Source organism: Camponotus vicinus, unplaced genomic scaffold (assembly GCF_025532165.1).
Source record: "Camponotus vicinus isolate PSW18456_S1 unplaced genomic scaffold, iyCamVici1.0 SCAF_11, whole genome shotgun sequence".
NCBI lineage: Eukaryota > Metazoa > Arthropoda > Insecta > Hymenoptera > Formicidae > Camponotus > Camponotus vicinus.
In genome coordinates this window covers 11,136,936-11,158,168 of record NW_028141947.1, presented here as the reverse complement: position 1 = coordinate 11,158,168, position 21,233 = coordinate 11,136,936, and the positions used below count along the sequence as shown (strand labels likewise).

The 21,233-nt window shown below is 31.3% G+C and overlaps 6 protein-coding genes and 1 long non-coding RNA gene across 10 annotated transcripts in view; 4 read left to right on the top strand and 3 right to left on the bottom strand.

Annotated features, from left to right (window-relative positions):
• Positions 1-123: 123 nt before the first annotated feature.
• Positions 124-7,242, top strand: Dre4 (SPT16 homolog, facilitates chromatin remodeling subunit dre4). 2 transcript variants are annotated; one of them, XM_083082847.1, is made up of 17 exons: positions 126-536; positions 637-741; positions 991-1,155; positions 1,242-1,394; positions 1,492-1,638; positions 1,721-1,990; positions 2,110-3,399; positions 3,507-3,689; positions 3,779-3,910; positions 3,988-4,157; positions 4,304-4,487; positions 4,579-4,657; positions 4,743-4,908; positions 4,998-5,084; positions 5,189-5,254; positions 5,316-5,438; positions 5,528-7,242. In XM_083082847.1, the coding sequence occupies exons 1-17, from the start codon at positions 468-470 to the stop codon at positions 5,532-5,534; spliced, it is 3,396 nt and encodes a 1,131-aa protein (XP_082938973.1). In that variant the 5' UTR covers positions 126-467; the 3' UTR covers positions 5,535-7,242. The 2 variants fall into 2 exon arrangements, with proteins under 2 accessions (XP_082938974.1, XP_082938973.1); XM_083082848.1 differs by lacking the exon at positions 5,189-5,254 and having other exon boundaries at positions 124-536.
• Positions 7,243-7,683: 441 nt separating this feature from the next.
• On the top strand, positions 7,684-9,227 carry LOC145962084 (uncharacterized). The gene is made up of 3 exons (XR_014435802.1): positions 7,684-8,339; positions 8,458-8,605; positions 8,961-9,227. It is a non-coding gene; the product is annotated as an uncharacterized LOC145962084 (long non-coding RNA).
• Positions 7,706-9,060, bottom strand: LOC145962082 (uncharacterized). The gene is made up of 2 exons (XM_083082887.1): positions 8,882-9,060; positions 7,706-8,180 (listed from the first exon to the last, which is right to left on the bottom strand). The coding sequence occupies exon 2, from the start codon at positions 8,178-8,180 to the stop codon at positions 7,887-7,889; it is 294 nt and encodes a 97-aa protein (XP_082939013.1). The 5' UTR covers positions 8,882-9,060; the 3' UTR covers positions 7,706-7,886.
• Positions 9,167-15,742, bottom strand: LOC145962076 (allantoinase-like). The gene is made up of 11 exons (XM_083082880.1): positions 15,542-15,742; positions 15,293-15,462; positions 15,092-15,206; positions 11,498-11,644; positions 11,375-11,417; positions 11,211-11,307; positions 10,962-11,148; positions 10,499-10,628; positions 10,211-10,383; positions 10,098-10,130; positions 9,167-10,007 (listed from the first exon to the last, which is right to left on the bottom strand). Exons 1-11 carry the CDS (start codon positions 15,695-15,697, stop codon positions 9,855-9,857), a joined length of 1,404 nt encoding a protein of 467 aa, XP_082939006.1. The 5' UTR covers positions 15,698-15,742; the 3' UTR covers positions 9,167-9,854.
• Positions 12,671-15,080, top strand: LOC145962083 (odorant receptor 2a-like). Its single transcript, XM_083082888.1, has 9 exons — positions 12,671-12,814; positions 12,907-13,026; positions 13,122-13,239; positions 13,353-13,614; positions 13,702-13,842; positions 13,935-14,025; positions 14,294-14,430; positions 14,670-14,802; positions 14,881-15,080. Exons 1-9 carry the CDS (start codon positions 12,671-12,673, stop codon positions 14,932-14,934), a joined length of 1,200 nt encoding a protein of 399 aa, XP_082939014.1. The 3' UTR covers positions 14,935-15,080.
• Positions 15,743-16,411: 669 nt separating the features above from the next.
• Positions 16,412-19,795, top strand: LOC145962073 (odorant receptor Or2-like). The gene is made up of 9 exons (XM_083082876.1): positions 16,412-16,839; positions 16,970-17,089; positions 17,700-17,817; positions 18,023-18,287; positions 18,370-18,510; positions 18,625-18,715; positions 18,881-19,017; positions 19,375-19,507; positions 19,585-19,795. The coding sequence occupies exons 1-9, from the start codon at positions 16,696-16,698 to the stop codon at positions 19,636-19,638; spliced, it is 1,203 nt and encodes a 400-aa protein (XP_082939002.1). The 5' UTR covers positions 16,412-16,695; the 3' UTR covers positions 19,639-19,795.
• Positions 19,789-21,233, bottom strand: part of LOC145962064 (uncharacterized) — an 83,636-nt gene continuing 82,191 nt past the window's right edge. For 2 of the 3 annotated variants that reach the window (XM_083082855.1, XM_083082854.1), the window contains 2 exons: positions 20,988-21,135; positions 19,789-20,808 (listed from right to left, as the gene is read on the bottom strand). In XM_083082855.1, coding sequence (XP_082938981.1) covers positions 20,745-20,808; positions 20,988-21,135 — 212 coding nt within the window. In that variant the 3' untranslated portion in view covers positions 19,789-20,744. Of the gene's footprint in view, positions 20,809-20,930; positions 21,136-21,233 lie in introns of all 3 variants that reach the window. The other variant, XM_083082856.1, reaches the window with a different exon arrangement.

Here is a 21,233-nt window from a genome sequence, read left to right as displayed (position 1 = left end):
GACGTGAATGACTTTCGGAGCGCAAAAAATTTTGGACATGCGCCATAAGACGGTTGTACAACGCACATTCATCTCGTATCGTGACGTTTTCATTCTTTCCAGAAAAGCGACAACTTTACTGGCCGATGCACGAGTCACGTGTCTCCACCCGGCGTCACGTAAGGAACACAAGCGCGGCAGCCAATCAATCTTCCGCTTGTACGGAAGAAGCTGCGCGGGACGCGTTGCCGCGTCCTGTGTACGAGGACCCATAATTCGCAGCATCGCGGTGTGTTGCGTGTGTTTGGTGTTTTTGCGGGTTTGGTTATATATGTAAATCCGTATAAATCCCGCCATCGCAGCCGTGATCGCTGCCAGTTATTATCAACGGCGGCGAGGAACGAAACGTTGAGACCGCTGTTGACGCGCAGAATACGGCGTAGAGAATAGCCACAGGTAGCTTTGGTCTCAACCCACAGACAGAAATCATGGCAAACGTGTCTCTTGACAAAGATATGTTTTTTCGACGCATGAAGCGTCTGTACGCCGCATGGAAGGTAAGCGTGCCCTGTTGGGTGCACGTGTTCAGCGGTGTTTTCCAGTATCTCTGGCGAGTCAAATCTTTGTATTTACTTCAATATCTTTTGTTCTCGACAGGATGGGGAAGTCGGCACGGATGACAGTTTCGGAAAAATGGATTGTCTCGTCTCTGCTGTCGGCTCCGACGAAGACATCGTCTACAGCAAGTCCATAGCATTGCAAGTATGTGTATTTTGGGGAAAGAGTTTTCATAAATCCTAACTATAAACCTTCCGTATTAATTACAAGTAATCTGTCAGGATGCTGATAGTCTCTAAAAATGTTCATTGTTCTTTATATTTATTTAGATTATAGATTTAGCGATCAGATATAGCATAGAGTAAATTTAGATTTATATTATCAAGATAAATTGTGTTCATCGAATAGAAGAGAGAAAGATAACAATTTAATATAATTATATAAATATTTTAGACATGGTTGCTCAGTTATGAGCTTACGGATACAATAATGATTCTGGCAGAGGAATCTATTAATTTCCTAGCCAGCAAAAAGAAAATTGAATTTCTGAGGAAAGTAGAAAATCACAAAACCGAAGATACAAGTGTACCGCCTGTAAAGTTATTTGTCAGAGATAGAGTATGTATATTGCACAATTTATGTAAGAAATTCCATTATCAAAATTCTCAGTAATATTAAGTAATATGATTGTGACATTCTTAAAGAGTGATGAAGATAAAGCAAACTTTGGAAAACTCATTGAAGTGATGAAACAAAGCAAAAAGGGCAAAACTTTGGGAATGTTTTTGAAGGAGAATTATCCTGGTGCTTTTATGGATGCTTGGAGAGCGGCTTTAAAAAACGAATCTTTTGATACAGTAAGTACAAGATATTTTCTAGACAAAAAGATAATACACAAATATATATTTAAAAATCATAAAATATTATCTCTCTTTTTTCTCTGTATAAATTTAGATTGATGTAAGTGCTGCAGCTGCTTACATTATGTGTCCAAAAGAAGACAGTGAAATACTTACTATAAAGAAAGCTTGTCTCGTATCAGTAGATGTTTTTAACAAGTATCTGAAAGACCAGATAATGGAGATTATAGATTCAGACAAGGTACAGTTTCTCATCAATTGCATATTGGATAACTAAATTTATAAAAGGAAAGAATATATAAAAAAAAATATATCGATTTCAGAAAGTTAAACATTCAAAATTGGCAGAAGGCGTAGATGCAGCCATCTCAAATAAAAAATATGTAACTGGTGTAGATACTAACCAAGTTGATATGTGTTACCCTGCCATTATACAAAGTGGTGGAAATTATTCGCTTAAATTTAGTGCTAGCAGTGACAAAAATACTACTCTTCACTTTGGTGTTATTGTTTGTTCATTGGGAGCACGTTATAAATCCTACTGTTCAAATATAGTAAGAACTTTATTGGTTAATCCCACAAAGATAATTGAGGTAAGAAACAAAAATTATATATAAAATTAATTATGTAATAATATATATACAAACTCTTATTAAATTATAGAAAATATAGAAATTCTCTATGTTATAATTTATAATATTTTTTTTTATAGGAAAATTACAATTTTTTGTTACAACTTGAAGAAGAGATCTTGAAAAAGTTAATTGCAGGAACAAAAATAAGCGAAGTATATGAGGCTGGTATTAAATTTGTAAAAGATGAGAAATCAGAAATGTTAAATCATTTGACCAAGAATTTTGGATTTGCCATGGGCATTGAATTTAAGGAAAGTTCTTTACTTTTGGGCCCAAAGACTAATGCAATAGCTAAAAAGGGCATGGTATTCAATGTTAATGTTGGTCTTTCAAACCTTCCTAATCCAGATGCAACAGATAAGGAAGGAAAAATATACGCTCTTTTCATAGGCGATACAGTTATGGTGAATGAAGGACAGCCTGCTACTAATTTGACTCCGTCAAAAAAGAAAGTGAAAAATATAGGTATATATGTGAAAGATGATGAAGATGAAGAGGAAGAGGGAAGTGGAAAAGAAAACGAGCCAAAGCCAGAGGTCGTCCTGGGTCGTGGAAAAAGAACAGCTGTAATAGAATCTAAATTGAGAACAGAGCATAGTTCAGAAGAGAAGAGAAAGCAACATCAGAAAGAGTTAGCTCAACAATTGAACGAAATTGCTAAGGCTCGATTGGCTCAGCAATCTGGCGGCAAAGAACAAGAGAAAATACGTAAATCCACAGTATCATATAAAAACTTGAGCCATATGCCACGTGAACCAGAGGTCAAGGAGTTAAAGTTATATGTGGATAAGAAATACGAGACTGTAATTTTACCTATTTCTGGTATTCCAGTACCCTTCCACATATCGACAATTAAGAACATTTCACAGTCGGTAGAAGGAGATTATACGTACCTTAGAATAAACTTTTTTCATCCTGGTGCAACAATGGGACGAAACGAAGGTGGATCTTATCCTCAACCCGATGCAACGTTTGTTAAAGAAGTAACATATCGAAGCACAAATACCAAAGAACCCGGTGAGATCTCCGCACCGTCGTCAAATTTAAATACAGCTTTTAGGCTAATTAAAGAGGTTCAGAAGAAGTTTAAAAATCGAGAAGCCGAAGAAAGAGAGAAGGAGGATCTCGTGAAACAGGATACCTTAATATTGTCGCAAAATAAAGGCAATCCAAAATTAAAAGATCTGTACATTCGACCAAATATTGTCACAAAGAGAATGACGGGCGGTTTAGAAGCGCACACAAATGGATTCCGGTACACTTCGGTCCGTGGTGATAAAGTGGACATTCTCTATAATAATATTAAGAATGCCTTCTTCCAGCCATGCGATGGTGAAATGATTATATTGCTTCATTTCCATTTAAAAGTATGTATTAAAGAATATCTAAAAAAAATATCTTTTCACATTATTATATTATACACAAAGCGATATTAATTTTGAATTATTTTAATATAATTTATATAAATTTTCAGCATGCTATTATGTTTGGTAAGAAGAAACATGTAGATGTACAATTTTATACCGAAGTTGGAGAAATTACTACAGATTTGGGTAAACATCAACACATGCATGATCGTGACGATCTTGCTGCTGAACAGTCGGAACGAGAATTGAGACATAAATTAAAAACTGCTTTTAAAAGTTTCTGTGAAAAGGTGTGTGCATAATATTATAGATTATTAGTATTTATATATATTACATATATATTTATATTAATGATATTGTATCTGTATGTTGTATACAGGTTGAAGGAATGACAAAGCAAGAGATTGAATTTGATACTCCATTTCGGGACTTGGGTTTTCCTGGTGCACCATATAGGAGTACTGTCTTGCTTCAACCAACTAGCGGATGTTTAGTTAATCTCACAGAATGGGTAACGTATATGTTGTAATAAAACAAAATCAATATTTCAAAACAAAGTGATGCATTATATGTTACATTGAATTTCAGCCTCCATTTGTCATTACATTGGAAGATGTTGAATTGGTTCATTTTGAAAGGGTACAATTCCATTTAAAGAATTTTGACATGATTTTTGTCTTCAAAGATTATCACAGAAAGGTGGCAATGGTAAACGCTATTCCTATGAATATGTTGGATCATGTCAAAGAATGGTTAAAGTAAGTGATATTATATTACTTAACATAAAGTTAATAGTTTTTCATATTGAAGAAGATATATATATATATATATATATATATATTATTATTATTATTATTATTATTATTATATTTATAATATTTATAAAATTTATTTCCTCTTTCAGTTCATGTGATATTCGATATTCGGAAGGTGTTCAATCTTTAAATTGGACAAAGATTATGAAGACTATAACAGATGATCCTCAAGGGTTCTTTGAGAGTGGAGGATGGACCTTCTTAGATCCTGAAAGTGATGCAGAAAATGAAGAAGTTGAAGATGAAGAAGAGGAAGAAGATGATGCATATGAGGTGCGAGATCTTTTACGAATTTTCTAAAAATATGGAAATTATATATATATTATAAATATATATATTCTATTTGTATTTAATCTGCTTGTAGCCATCCGATATGGAAAGCGAGGAAGAATCTGATGATGATACTGAGTATTCTGAAGCCTCTGAAGATACTGACAGTGAAGGTACTGCTGTTCTTTAAATTATATTTTATTAATTTGTTTTTTATTTTTTAATTTACTTCATTTTTTATTTGGTGTACTTTTTTAGAGGAAGAATTAGGCAGCTCGGAGGAATCGGGTAAAGATTGGTCAGATTTAGAACGAGAAGCAGCCGAAGAAGACAAGATAGGAGATGATCGTTATCGCGAAGATTATAGTTCCAGCAAAAAGAAGAAATCAAATCGACGACAGTCTCCATCTCCTTCAAAAGACAGGTATCATGCACGTAAATTTAATATTTTATTAAACTATTTAATATTTATTAAACATTGCAAATACATATATCTTTTGTTTTGTTTATAAGACATAATTCTAAGCACAAGAGTTCCGCGAATTCAAAGAGCAAAAGCTCATCCAGCAGTAAGGATAAACGATCACCAGACAAACACAGGTAAATATGATTTATTGTAGCTAAAAAATAATATATTTCTATCCGTAAAATGTAAGTTTTCCTTTTTATAAAATATTGTGAGTCTTATGCTTCGATAATTAAAGAACGGATCGATCACGGAGTGGGGGCTCGCACAAGAAAGGGTCTCCTTCCAAATCATCCAAACACAGGTGATTACCATTAAGTTTTATTCCTTTAATGTCACTATAATTTAAAAATTTGTTTGTTTAGCCCCAAGAAGAATGGTAAACATGATAAGCGCGATAAAAGTAAGTCGTCGCATTCTTCATCCAGCAAAAAACGTTCCCGCGAAGATAGTTCGGAAAGAAATGATAGGGCGTCCAAGAAATCTAGGTAAACAAATATTAATTTATTTATATGATTACAAATATTTATCATTTTTAATTCATTTACTCATTTTTTAAATTACTAAATATTTATAGAAAGTAAATACAAAGGATCTGCAGACTGAAAGGGAAGCACACAAAAAATCACAACAAATACCATTCTGATTCTAAGTGAAACTTTCTTACTTAAGATATAGCAATTAGCTAATCTATAAAAATAGTACATTTTCTTGCATTGAGTGAGCTGGAGCGAATTAATTATAGATGATTATTTATGGCGTTGAATGATTATTTCTTTTTTTAAATTCTCGAGTATTTCGTTCTTAAATATTTAACTTGTATACTTAGTTTATTTTAATATGCAGTAAGTTCATACATCGACTTTAACAGTGATTGATATACATATACATTAATAATCTGCAATCACAATTCAAATGTACATAAGAATAAAATTTTTTATGAAGTCAAAATATGTTGAAATACATATAAATTATATATTACTCATATATTATATTAGATATCAATCTTGTTTATTTCCTCAAAAAAAGTACCGAAGAAAATATTTAATTACTTTTTTTATTTATAATTTTGTGTTTTCGTTAATTAATGTAGCTTCTAAGATTAGTACATGTTAAGTATATGATTAAGTATATATCTCATTCCATTCCTCGTTTGATAATAAATATTGCGCTATAAAAATATACATCCATCTTAATAAGTTTTCAATATTCACACATGTAGTGTATAAAAATAATTAATTGATTAACGAGATAAATTCAAAATACCTCCTTCTTCCAAGAGGCATTATCTTAAAGGTTATCCATGTATCTCATAATATTTTTGAATCAATGAAAGATATTCACATTTCACATGTGTATTTCATATGTAAGAAATATGATGTAACATATAAGCAGCATTGATACAAGCATTTTTAACACATAGATTGCGAGCTATAAAAAAAATAATGATAGATGCAAGACAATGTACTAAATACATTTATCATACAATGTGGACTCCGATAGCGAATTTTTTTGGCACTTATTAATGTAATTTTATTTTAAAATATTTCTATTTTATTAGATAATTATAATCGATAATATTGTAAAATCATTTTCCTCTTATTTCAAGAAACAATACGCTTTATTTAATTATTTTTTAATCTGTTTTGATTATTTAGAGAGTTAAAAATATATTTGCAATTTCCCTCATCATGCATGTATATTCTAAAAAAAACAAAAGGCTTATTGATTCATAGAAATGAATATTATTCAAAACTCATTTGCCTAGTTCTCAGAGATTTGTACACTTAATGTCTGATAATATTGCTCTAAGTTATTTATCATTAATGTACAAATGTCATTTGTGGTTTTTATATTCCAAAATGTATGTAATGTTGATACATGAAAATGACTGTTTTTATTAAAACGCCCTACTTACTCGCGAGAAAAATTCGTAACTATTATACAATAATATTATTAGACTATTAGACCAGATATATACACGATTTGAGTATAATGTATGTGTGAGAGATTACAAAAAAAAATGAAACAGGATGCATCATCTCTAAGGTAACTATTTTTTTATTAAACTTTTGTAACACAACGTAAGGTGATCGAACTGTACATTGTTATATAACGACTTCTCTGATAGATTTACCTCATTTACACGCGCGAACGGTTGTATATATATGAAAGAAAGTGAAAGTTCTACACAAAAATGAATATAAATCGGCACCTTCCGTTCAGTATAAATATGTATTATAATAAGAGACAATAAAATTAGCACAGAACACGAAAAATACGATCTCATAATCCTGTCGTGTGCCTTGATTAGATTGAAATTCCTACGACGTATAATAAACGGTAGAATAGAAGATCTATTCAATAACATGATGAATATAAGAAGTGAAAGTACGCTTCTTTAACGATTACTGCAACTTTCTCTACAATATATATCGTTAGTGCAGCTATACATAATTCAAACTAAGCGATCTTTACGAGAATACGTGATTATTTTAGCAAACTGTACGTTTTAAAGTATGTCAATTTCAATGCAAAATAGAATTTTGAAACTTTTATTTATACATTAGTGAAATTGTAAAGAACAAATACGCAAATCGTATTTTGCTAAAACAATTTTAATATTTATATTTTTTTCGTTTTTACACGCATATTATTAATGCGCCATCAATAAGCTGTTTTTTATTCATGTTATTCATTTTATTCATGAACTGACGTAATCGCAAGCGGGTGACACGTAGATACTCTGATGAGCTGTTTTTCTCATATATTTATTTACGAAAACCTACATATCAAAAGAAAATTTTACGAGATACAAAAATATAGATACAAGGTACAAAAACAGAAGCGTATGTTCATAAATATTTTTACAAGTACGAAGGAGGCAGAACATGATTATTTTTTTACACGACGATGACGATGACGATTGTGCGAATCTAATTTCGACCTATTTGATCGATTTGGGTCTGAAGATTGTTCACCACTTCAGGTGGCACATGTTCGCCCAAGATTTCGAAGAGATTGATCCTCTGATCGCCGGGAATTGATTCGTAAGCAGCCAGTTCGATGCCTTCTTGAACCTTCTGTATAGTCGCATCCTTAGGAATGAGATAGGTATTCTGAGCTTGTCGTATCGCTTCATTACTGAAGATTTGCCCATCTTTCTGTGGATATGCCAAAGTCACGCCCGCCAGAAATAACACGGCCAGTATTATAATATAAAATTTCATCTGAAAATAAACAAGAAAGGAGATTGTTAAACTCATATAATTCAAAAAAGCTCAAGTATCTTAGAAACTAAACTTTTCAAGAGAAGATTTTAAAACACTTAAATAAGAGACACTGGAGACTTTTTGGATCGAATATCTATATATATAATAATTGAAAGAGTTCGTAATTTATCACATCATATTTGTAATTATACAGAAATTATTCTTTTTTTACGCAGTGATTATAAAATATGTCTTGTAAATATCGTATAAATATGGAGTTGTTATCACATATAAGGTAACAGAATGCTGGTCACTGAAATAAGAGTTTCATTGGCATCGAAAGCGATTTAAGTGATGGTCCGATCTCTCCTTAATGATCGAGGTCATGAAATCGGAACGATTTAAAGAGAATTTTGTCGCAACATGCAATAAAGAGAGCCAAAGTAAGAAAAAAACTCTAATTGAACTATAAATAATGTGTGATAAAAATAATATTTTTATAGATATTTTTTTGTACTGAAATTAATATTTTTGATTGGTAACTGTTGTCACAAAAATTTGTAGTAAAGTGCGATGTTTAATTCTTTTATAATAAAAAAGCGCACAAGAATGAATTTGCAATTAATTATGTTAATTGTAGCAACGAGATATGTGCAAATTTTCTTGAAAAACAAGATTTGTTTTTCCGAACAAGATTTTTTCTATCACGTGATACTCACGTTGAAAGTGTTGCTTCACAATCGGTTACTCCGGAATGAAACTGAGCGCGCGGTAACAGAGGTTGCTTTTATACCGCAGATGCATGGTAGCAGAGCGGTGAATGGTCACTCCCATCCTCCTCGAGGAAGATTCTCCATCTATTGCGTTTGTAACTAACTATAGAATGAAGTACGCGAACGAAATACGCGTATAACGCTCCTGTTATGTATTTAAAAAAAATGAAAAAATCCTATAAAAATTATATACAAATTATGAAATATATAAAGAAAGAAAAAACAAAGATATCACAGAGAAAACATTGATTTATGTCACATTAAACGATATTAAAATGTTTTTACGTTTAACATATATTTTACTTATACTTTAAATATTTATCAAACTTGTCTCATAGAGATATCATAAACTTATATAATAATTTTTTTCTCTTTTTCTTTTTCGAATACTATATAGAATATACTATGCGTGCAAATTAAGTGAAAAATGAATATTGTAAAACAATAGCGATAAAATATTACAAATTGAACCATTTCACTTTATACACTCTCGAACGTGCAATCTGTTGTGAATATTGGTGCCCCATTGACCAATATATGACACAGACAAGATTTACTGTTGCCCATCGGTGTTGAAGAGTTTCACTTTTGCGAATATTTCTCTCTCGAATTTTGAAACTGTTTCACAATATCATCACCAGATATTTCTAATACTAGACCAGCGACAAACATTTATATATAAGTAGTAATCTTCTTCACTTAGAAAGACACAAAAACTGCGCGATTATATTAATGATATAAAATAAAATTCATGTGTATTTATATATACGCAAACATTTTTTCCATGATTTATTATTTAAATATCTTTCTTTTTTCTCTATTATGATAAAATATTGTTAAAACAGAAATAAAAGAATGATAAAGCTATAAAGTAAAATTGAAGTAAAATAAGCTTGTGAGCTGTAAAGTAAAATAAAGTTTACTGATTTTCTATTTCTTGCAAAATATTTGCATTCAACAATAAATTTCCCGCAGGTTGATCGAGAATTTTTCCTTCCTTGAAAACGAATTGTCCTCTAACAACAGTTGCGATTACTTTTCCATATAAAATATTCCCTTGATATGGTGTTAACTGCAAAATTAAATATGAAGGCTCATAAAATCCGACGTTCATCATATACTTCCCATTTTTATAATCAGTATTAATTCCATTCACACTTACTTTGTGTTTATGATAAATATTATTTGTCTCGATCTAGAAAAATAAGACATTCTTCTAATGATGTATTTACTCAGATTAATCTCTTAAAATATACTGTATAATATAGAACTGACCTTAATAGTTTCCTCCGGGTTCCAAATAACGAAATCCGCATCCATTCCTTCCGACAAATTACCTTTGCGGTCTTCAAGACCGCACATTTTCGCAACGTTACTGCTCAATAGCTTTGAGATATCAGAAAATGATACGTCTCTCGTTCTCGCGGCTGTCCATGTTAACGATAATCCTATAAAACATAATTATTTCTGTTTTAATTTCTTGCCTCTCTCACAATCTCATTTCATATTATCTTCTATAATATGATAAATCGCTTCATAATTTATTTTTATATCAATACACACCGAATTGCAACTCAGAGATTCCAGCCCAAGCTGTCAAAAAATTTCCAGCTTTCATTTCCGGTACGCAAGGAGAATGATCCGAGACAATCATATCCAACGTTCCGCTTTTAATACCTTGCCACAATTGTTCCTGAACACATGTACGTGTAACATTAAAAAATATCGAATAATATTAGTTACTTTACTTCTCTTTCGTCAACCATCTTGATTCTGATGGTATATATTTAAATAAAATCTACAAATCTATTACGTTACCAATCTATTATGTATCTTTTTGCACATTTCACAGATGCATACAGAGCGAACTTTTTCAAATATTTAAGAAATCTAATTGTCAAGGAAAGAACGTATAATATTTATGAGGTTGAAATCGCGCCAGATAGGTAAGATTAACATAAAAATTAGATAGATAAGATTAATATAAAAATTTGTAAGGTAAAAAATTTCATCTATATATAATTACTCGATTACTCTTGCTTCTGATTGGCGGACAACACTTGAATTCAGTAGCACCTTTCGGTATCTCCTCTGCGGAAAGTACTAAATAATGATGGCACGTTTCCACAGTTAAAGAAGCACCACGAGCCTTAGCATCCTTTATTAACGCCAAACATTCCGCACTTGACAAATGCACTATGTGGCATCGAAAGCTAGAAAGTTTTATGCAACATTACTTTTACAAAAACATTGGAATTAACAATGAATCTCTTACTTATATTTTGTACACCAATCGCAGACTAATTTTATGGCATCAAGTTCCAAGCGGTCAGGTCGAGAATGCAAAAAAGTGTCGTATAAGTTTGGATCGTCTGAAAATATGATATGAAAAAATTATGTAATCCTGCAAAGATAAAAGTAAGATAAATTTACACATACCGATTGGATTCGTTTTTTCATTCTGTCCGTATTCTGCGTGAAACTGCAAGTATATTTGCTCGATTAACGCTCGTAACATGTAAATATGTGGATAGATGTAACAAGAATATGTAAATGATGTACCGCTAGTACGGTTTTTGTAGGCAGTAATTCCTTTAAAGCCTTCTCCACATCGTCCACAGAGACATGTGGAAATTGGTCGTCTCCGCCTTGGCATAAGAAGCATTTGAAACCGACTACACCTGCGTCTACTAACGATCGCAAGTTGTGCTAAAAAAATTGTAACAAATAAGAGAAATTAATCGCAACTATCATAAGAAAATAATATAGAATGCTTTTCCTCGTGCACAGCATTATTATTCTTATGGTGTTCTCTATTATTTATCTGCTTGATAGATATTCTACTCAAGTCATATCATATGCTATAGCAAATGGCACTCGGAAATAATATATGCAAAATATTTTAAAATTTTAGACTATGAGAGGTTGATCTATTTTTGTGAGAAGCATTACGATTAATATTTAAAAAATTATCTTTTAAATACAACTTTTATTTTAATATTTTTAAATATCAGTTGCAATTGATAATGTGTACGGATATATGTAATAAAAATATTAAAATAAAAATTGTATTTAACGCTACGGTTATGATTGGGATGATGTATGAATTATTTTGCTCTATTGCTCTATTCCGTGTATTAGATTCTTGCAAATCGTGCTATAAAATTGCCGAGTTAATCAAAGTTAATTGATCACTTAGACTCCGTTTCGGATACGAGAAGCAATTTAAAACTGCATTTTATGTTTATTAAAAGTAACGCACACTAAAAACGTAAAATTGACATTGACCAATATAACGGCAAGACAATGCATGATGTTTCGCTCTCACTCACACTCTATTATTACTCGTATAGAATCTCTACTGCGTCACGCAACCACGCTACCACTTTGCATATGTGAGTGTTACGCTGAAAAAAATATGCGACAAATGCTACTTGAGATACGAGAATGGGAGAATGTCAGTTTAGTTTTAAGACAGATATATTGTTACGGGAATAGCTGTGTATCTCGTACTTGACGATTACTGCAACATTTTAGTCGTTCAACGGCATGTTTATAAAACAACTGTTCACAAATTGCCGTTAAACAATCCTTTGCAAGAAAGTCGTTATCATAACGATTGGTTACAAAATGGGAGGGTCTTAATAATTTCTGAAGAACTTAGCAAAGCGGACCCATAGTACATGTAGCACATGTCACTTGTATTACTGCTCTTGAACAAAAAGCTAGGATATCATGCTGGTACATGTTTTGCGAGAATACAATGTCAATAAGATATTTTTATCACGTTTGGGTCTCTGGCCATTTCAAAGTAAGCTCGTGAGAGATTTGTTGCCGACCTTTTATCTCGTGCTTGAAATTAGTTTCTACCCGTTCGAGGTAATCAGTCAAGATATACGCGCTTATATGGTTTTAGCATATCAATATAATTGTTCTATTATATGTATGCCGGTTCATGATTAATGTTATAGATATTAATGGTATACCATCATCGGGATGACACGCAAATGGTTTTCGAAGGTTGCTATCAATTGGTCATATCGTCTGCTTTTCTAGTACGGCTATGGAATGAAATTTGGAATCGTGACAAGGTAAATTTTTTGGAGCAATGTGTGTCGCCTATTTTCTCGCACATAATCTCGCGAAGATTCTTTCTATTTGACATAAACGTTGTTATTATGATCAGTTTCGATGTTTATACGAGACTATGAACGATCATTGGAATATATTCACGAATGATTTGGAAGTTCGAATTCTGAAAGATTATTCCATTATATCACAAAAGTTTACGATATTTTACTCAAGTGAGTATTCTCCATATCATCTAAATCTTTCAATTAAATTAACGATGGTGTCTAATTTTGATTGGATTATTAACTTATGGAACATATATTTATTTTTTCACGAAATTTTGCAGTTATGATGTATCTTTTGAGTTCAATGTTTATAGTGATCCCGTTGACACCGGCGTTTTTAGATATCGTGTTGCCTCTTAATGAATCGCGTCCACGAATTCTGGCAGTCGAAGTTGATTCTAGAATAGATAAAGACAAGCATTTCGTGCCGCTTTTTTGTTACACTACTGCTATAATTGTGGTGGGTATAAGCATTATGGTGGGCGCCGACACAATGCATTTCACGTGCACCAATCATGCGTGCAGTTTATTCGCAATTATCGGGTAAGTGTGTGTAATATTTGGAGTTTTTTAGAGAACGTATCATAAGAAAAAGAGACAGAAAAAGGGAATCGTATATATATTTCACAGTGAGCAAATTGAAAATATTACGTTGAAACTAGATATGGAAAAGTGCGAATGTTGCATGAATAAAAAGTTTAAATCGTCGAACGAGCAAGCGATATATCAAGAGTACATTACATGTTTAAAAAAATATCAGCTGGCGTTAAAGTAAGGCATTTCGCCGAATCACTTTTCAATTTTGCATATGATGCGTTACATTAACATAAGATTATTGTTATTGCTATAATTGTGATTTTTAGATTCGTCGATATACTAAATTCGACGCATCAAACAGTTGCAGTGTTCTTTTTATTATTGATTGGTGCAACCTTAAGTCTGATTGGGATTCGAGTAAGTACTAAATATTTATTTTTCAATAAGATTCATTGAAAACAAAAATAAATAGCAGATGTTTTTTTAAAATAAATTTCTCAAAACAATTTTTCTCAATAATATATATTTGCTATATTGACTAGATTTTGTAAAAAATGTATTAAATATAAAAATAACTAAATTTCAATTTTACTTTTAAAAATAACTAATTCTATATACAACAATGAAATTCGTTATATTGTCATATAAATTTCGTGAATAATATTTTTTAATATTAATATTATAGATCGTCTATGTATTAGACCAAATGGAAGAAATGATTAGATTTATGTTCATAATTATGGGAGCGTTACTACAATTAATGATAATGTGTTATTCTGGTCAAAAGTTAATAGACGAAAGTCAGAATATATTCTACCGAGCGTAATATAACTATTTTATACTCTCAAATATATTTATATGCAATTTCTTTATTCAATTATATTTATATGTAATGCAAAATAATAATTTTGATAAAACATATTCTAAATAATATACATTCAATTTCAAATCAATTAAAACATTTTAAAAAATGTTAATATTTTTTTTCATCTGTGAATCAAGAAAGACGAAATAATTTAAGATAAACTCCACAAAGATCTTATCAATGTTTGTTTCTTCAGGTACGCGGCAAAATGGTATATGTATTCACCCAGAATGAGATCGTTGTTAATCACAACACTTTATCGGAGTAGCATACCGTGCAGTTTGACTGCAGGTAAATTAGTTCCGTTATCGATGACAACTTACGCCGCGGTAAGTATAATGCAAGATCTTATAAATTTATTACAATGCACGGAAAACAACGTATAAAACGTCACTTCGCGATTTAAGGTGGTGCGAGCGGGCATGTCTTATTTCACGGCATTCCTATCAATTAAAGACTAATTAATTTCGAACGATTCGAACTAATCTCTCGCGACATCTATTCCTGCGTCATTCTTCAAAAATATTTTTGTACGTAATACATATATGTATATTTTATATATATGTGTATTGTATTCAAATATGCAAAAATATACCTAAAAATTCGCTTGTAATATACCTGATTTCCTGGTATTACACCGCCCCAGAATGCAACGTCTATAAATACTTTCGAGTACGCTTCCCTCGCCTTAACTTTGAGATTGTCTAAGGTGGTAGTAGGCGGAATAGAATTCCTATAACATGAGATAAATAGTGTAAGTTATAAAGGTAATTTTTTAGCGCTCATAAACGTTCGACGGAGAAGAATAAAGATCATTACAGAGGCATATCCACGATCGTGGTAACACCACCGGCCGCGGCCGCTTGTGTAGCGGTATGAAATCCTTCCCACTCGGTTCTACCGGGTTCGTTTACATGTACGTGGGAGTCTATTATTCCGGGCATTAACACCAACGAGCCGTAATCGTAAAATTGAATTCCGAGATATTTCTGAAAAGCATCGTCGATTCGCGCTTTATTTTCCTGCGTTAATTTCCGAGTCATTTTTACTCTCGAGTAATTTACTTACCTCCGATAAATGTCGCACGACATCTTCACCGACGTCATATAATATTTCCCGTATTTTTTCATTACTTACGACTAATGTGGCCGGTCGTACGCTATTCGCGAAGACCGTTCTTTGAGACACGAAAGCACAGACCTGCGAATTTCCTTGAGAGCGCATCTTGAAGTATACCTCGTAGCACAATAAATGTGACTCTACGACGCTCGTCTCGTCTATAAATAGTCTAGAGATTGAATCTCTTATCAAGAAAGAAAGACAGCAGCGTCCGTAAGGGTATATGATCGTGCAATGTGATTGGTTATATTACGAATACGTCTGCAAAGAAAGATTACGAAATATTGATAAGAATAGGTAAGCAGATAGATATATTACCTCTCTTTACAGGCATTATAAATTTTATACAATGCATACAACGGACATTCAAAAACGACCGTATCTGCATTTATTATCAGTTATTTGAACAAAAAAAATTTTATAAGAGAGAATAAAAGAGAAATTTGTTGATGAATTCAAGATAAAACGGAGCCTGCTCTTTATTATTTTCATATCCAGCTATCGTGTTATGTAACATTGGCAAATATTATTCTGAAAAGACAAACAAGAAATTGCATTTTTGAACAAAATATATTTGAACAAAAAAAATTTAAGAGAGAATAAAAGAGAAATTTTCGTTGTGTAATAAATTCAAGATAAAATTGTTGATAAATTCAAGATATGTATTACCTTTTTCTACAAACGCTTATAAATTATAAATGCATACGAGGGACATTCGAAAACGACTATACTTGCATTTATCAGTTATTTGAACAAAAAATAAATTTATAAGAGAGAATAAAAAAGAAATTCGTTTGATAAATTCAAGATAAAGTGGAAAACACTTGCCTACTCTTATTATTTTCATATCCTGGCTAGCTACCATGTCATGTGACATGGGCAAATGTCATTTTGAAGAGACATACAAGAAATTACATTTCAGAGACAAGTAGTAATTTAATTTTGACGATACATAAAGTAACCACGAACAAACGATATATCTGACATCCTGTAATTTTACAATTTCTTCCGACACTTCTTTCCGATTCTTCAGTTGTGTAAAGATCGATCGACACGCGCACGCGATACTAGGTCATTTCGGTCGTAACAAGCAGAAGCAAATCATGCTGGTAAATATACTTCGAGAATATAAAATTAATCGAAAATTTTTGTCGTGCCTAGGTCTTTGGCCGTTCCAACGTAAGCTCGCGAGACGTTCATTGCCAACATTCTGCTTTGCACTCGAATTAAGTTATTTGCCATTCGAGGTAATATGATCAATACATTTGAATTTCTGAATGTTCGATTAGTCTTTAAAAGTTTCTGCCCATATGCCAAATACATTATGTGTTGCTATATTATATTTTCCTTTTGGATTATAATATAATTCAATCGTAGATCATAACATTGTACATGCATAGACACAGTAAACAAATGATTTTTGAATGTCTGTATCAAATGATTGTATCAATAGCTTTTCTTGTAAAATTAATAAATCAGCTTTGGAACCGCAGCAAGGTAAATATTTAAAATGTCAATGTCATCGCTAATTTTATTTTTAAGTTTTACTTAAATAAAACTTCTTTTTCTCTCTGTTTCTCTTATTATTATAACAATTACACACACACACACACACACACACACACACACACACACACATACACATATATATAATATATATACATACAGGTGTTTCTTAATAAGTGCGACAAATTTTAGGAGATGATTCTTTGTCGAAAATTAAGGGGGGTTTTTTTATATAAACAAATACTCCTATATCCCTCCCTGTGGGGTTACACTCCTCCAAAAATGGGAGTAAAAATTAGGTTTTTATTTTTTTCTCAAATTTGGAATAAGTTAAAGAAATGAAATTAGGTGGATATTTTCTACTAGTAAAAAGGTTATTTATTAATATTTTTTTCAGTCTCCCGTATTGTTATAAAGGGATGAAACTAGCAACCTCTATTCAATTTTTTATTAGAACTTTTTAATGTTTATATGAAAAACCCCCCTTAATTTTCGACAAAGAATCATCTCCTAAAATTTTTCGCACTTATTAAGAAACATTCTGTATATATATATATATATGTAATATATAATTTTTTTCATGTTTGTCCTTTGTAATTAGTTTCAGCGTTTATACGAAACCATGGAAAATCACTGGAACATATTTACGAATGATTTCGAGGTTCAAATTATGAAAAATTATTCTGGTATATCACAGAAATTTACAATATCTTATTCCAGTGAGTGATGCGTTACAAGAATATTATGTGTATGTACATATGTATATATACATGTATACATATACACATATGTATAGTATATACATGTATACATATACATATGTACATATACATATATATATATACATATGTATAATAATCGATATACTTTATGTATAAAAATATTATTGAAAGAACAATGGATATAAAATTGATAAATTTGCAGTCTTGATATATGTTATGTCGACAATGTTTATCACAATACCTTCATTAGGACCGATACTTCTCGATATCGTGCTACCTCTTAATGAATCGCGTCCGCGACATTTAGCAATATACGCCGAATATGGAATAGATCAAAATAAGTACTTTGTAGGAATATTTTTATACACCACTATCATGATCATGGTGGGCCTGACCATCATGGTGGCTGCTGATACTATGCATATTGCATGCACCGCGCACGCATGTAGCTTATTCCAAGTTATCGGGTAAGTATAAGAGTGCGGATAAAAAAAACACATTCATCCGCAATAAATTTTTTCGCGAAATATCGCGAGAATCATATTGCAGTCACCAAATTGAGAACGTATCGAATATGCGTGAAGTCGACGAGACTGGATATCGCGCGAATACGGAGTATAAATTGTTCAACGAGAAAATGATATATCGAGAATACATTTTGTGTTTGAAGAAACATCAACTTGTTATAGAGTAAGCGTGAGTTCTTACGCGTTCGATCTTCCGATCAATCTTTCGCGAGAAATCGCTGAAGATAATATAAATGATGAAAGAATGCAATTCATTAAAATCGTTATTTTTTTGTAGGTATGTTGATTTATTAAACGATACACATAAGATTGTGGGAATTAGCTTTTCATTAATCATCGGCACGATTTTTAGTTTACTTGGAGTTCGCGTAAGCACTAAGTAATTATTTATACGTATCGTAAGACACATTTTTAAATGGCCAATTTTCTCATAATCGTTATATATTAAAAAATTTCGTGAAAAAAATATAATTATATTTCAGATAGAATGTGGATGTATATATAACACTTTTGATATCTAATATATATTATAGATCGTCTATGTGTTAGATCAAGTGGAAGAAATAATTAGGTTTTTCTTTATAATCACGGGAGCGTTGATACAACTGATGATTGTGTGTTATTCCGGCCAGAAATTAATGGACGAAAGTCAAAATATATTCCATCGAGCGTAAGAATAATTTTATATTTTTACATATTTACGTTTATATGAAATAATTCTACAGAATTTGGCTTATCGAAAATATTTCAAAATTTATAAATATCGATCTTATTCTAAATTTCTATACGTTTCGAAACTTGCAAATCGATTTTAAAATTTCTTTTAGAAATAGAGTTGCAATTAAAAAAAATTGGATCTAATATTATCCATGTAATATAAAAAAATTAAATACAAAATAATATCTTCAATATAAAAATATCTTCAATACAAAATATTTAAGATATTAAAAATTATAAATTCCACTTCGACTTAAGGAAGTGATGAAAATCTTGTATAAAATTGTTTTAAAAAATATTGTTTCCATAGATATGCAGCGGAATGGTATAAGTTCTCACCAAGATTAAAGTCGTTGTTAATTATAATTCTGTACAGAAGTGTTGTTCCGTGCAAATTGACAGCAGGTAATTTGTTTCCGTTGTCGATGGTAATCTTCGCCACGGTAAGTACGAGAATCCGTAATAATTATTTTACAATATATATGAGAAATAACTTGTGTATGTTCCTGTTCGACTGAAGGTGATACGAACGGGTATATCTTATTTCACGGCATTCTTATCGTTTAAAGATTGATTAAACATGAAACATAAATGTCTAGTGACTGCTTCACCGATATGTCTTCTATTCGAGCGTCAACAAACTGTAGATAAAAATGTAAAAATTCGCATACTGTATTTAATTAAAAGGAGGAAGCTTATAAAAGGTATGTTTTTATATTTAACATCACATTTATTATTAAATATACAGTAATAATATTAGACTTGATACGACTATAATCGATATCACAGCATTTTGCAGGTAGACATTTATAATGTCAGTCTCTTAACAAATAACTTAATGAGGATTACTAATTATTGTAGTAACGATGATTAATGACTTATGTGTTCTCGGACAAAACTAACATTTTTTTAGTTTTCACGTAGTTCGATTTATACAATAATACGTTTTTAAGTAAAAACATATGCTAAATCCCACGATGCTGTTAAGTCAAACCATATTCCAAGTTGTTAGCATACTATATCTAACAGGACATGGTTATAAAGCTGTATAATATCGTTATCGCGTTAACTATTCTATTTCTTTAATTAACATCTTTAACGTTAGAGTATAACGTTTATATGTAAATAGACGTGTGTTTCTGACATGTAAATATTTTAATAGCAATACATAATAATAATTTAATTTTCTCTACTTTCCTTCTTTTTCTGAAACATAAAATAAATTAACTAAATAGGCAACATATATAAGTGTAAATAAATGCAGACTATTATTATCTCTGAGATTTTTTAGAATCTTTAGACATTTCAAAATCAATATTATATATAATGCTAAATGTTCTTATTTATCAAAAAAAATCTATCAGAAAAAGAAGTGAATTACAAATATCATTCATTAATGAAAATAATTGATTGCTATCACAATTATGGTTCGATTATGGCCCACACTCACATATATAAATACTTTTGCATATAGATATTATTGGAAATATATTAAGATGTTAATCAAGATTTATGCAGATTATTTAGAACGCAAGATATCAATAGTATAATATTTTTTTGAAATATAAATTATTAACTTAATATTCATTAAGGAATCATCAGGAAAAAATTTCTCAAAATAATTCATTATATTTTTACAGCAATGAAAGATTAATTCGATAACGACTAATGGCAATAATTTTATTCGTCGGCAGACTTCGTTAACTTGTTGAGGCAATCATAAGATTTTGATTGCGTGATGTATCTGCAACACAGAAAACAAAATCTTTGTTAAATATCACATTATAATTAATTAACGGCGCTGAAAGCAAGAAGCGAGTAAATATTGTTCAATGGGACTGTTAATAGAGCGAAGCAAAAACTAACCGGCTTATTAATGGTTAAATATCGCATTACTCTAAACTGCATGATTTGTGAGACAACCGTTTATGCATCAGGTCTCTTCGGGCAACGTGAAGTATCAGATTCCCGGCTTTGGCGTTCTTGAACATTTGCAATGCCTTGGCGTGCGTTAGGCCGTCTAACGAGGAGCCGTTAATGGCTAGAATTTCGTCCCCCGCTCTCAGAGTACCTTTAATAACATTAGCAAAGAAATATGGAAACTGTTTTTTCCTCATTATATTACGTCTTTCATCGTCATTCCTTCTCGTATATTTTTATTCTCATTTT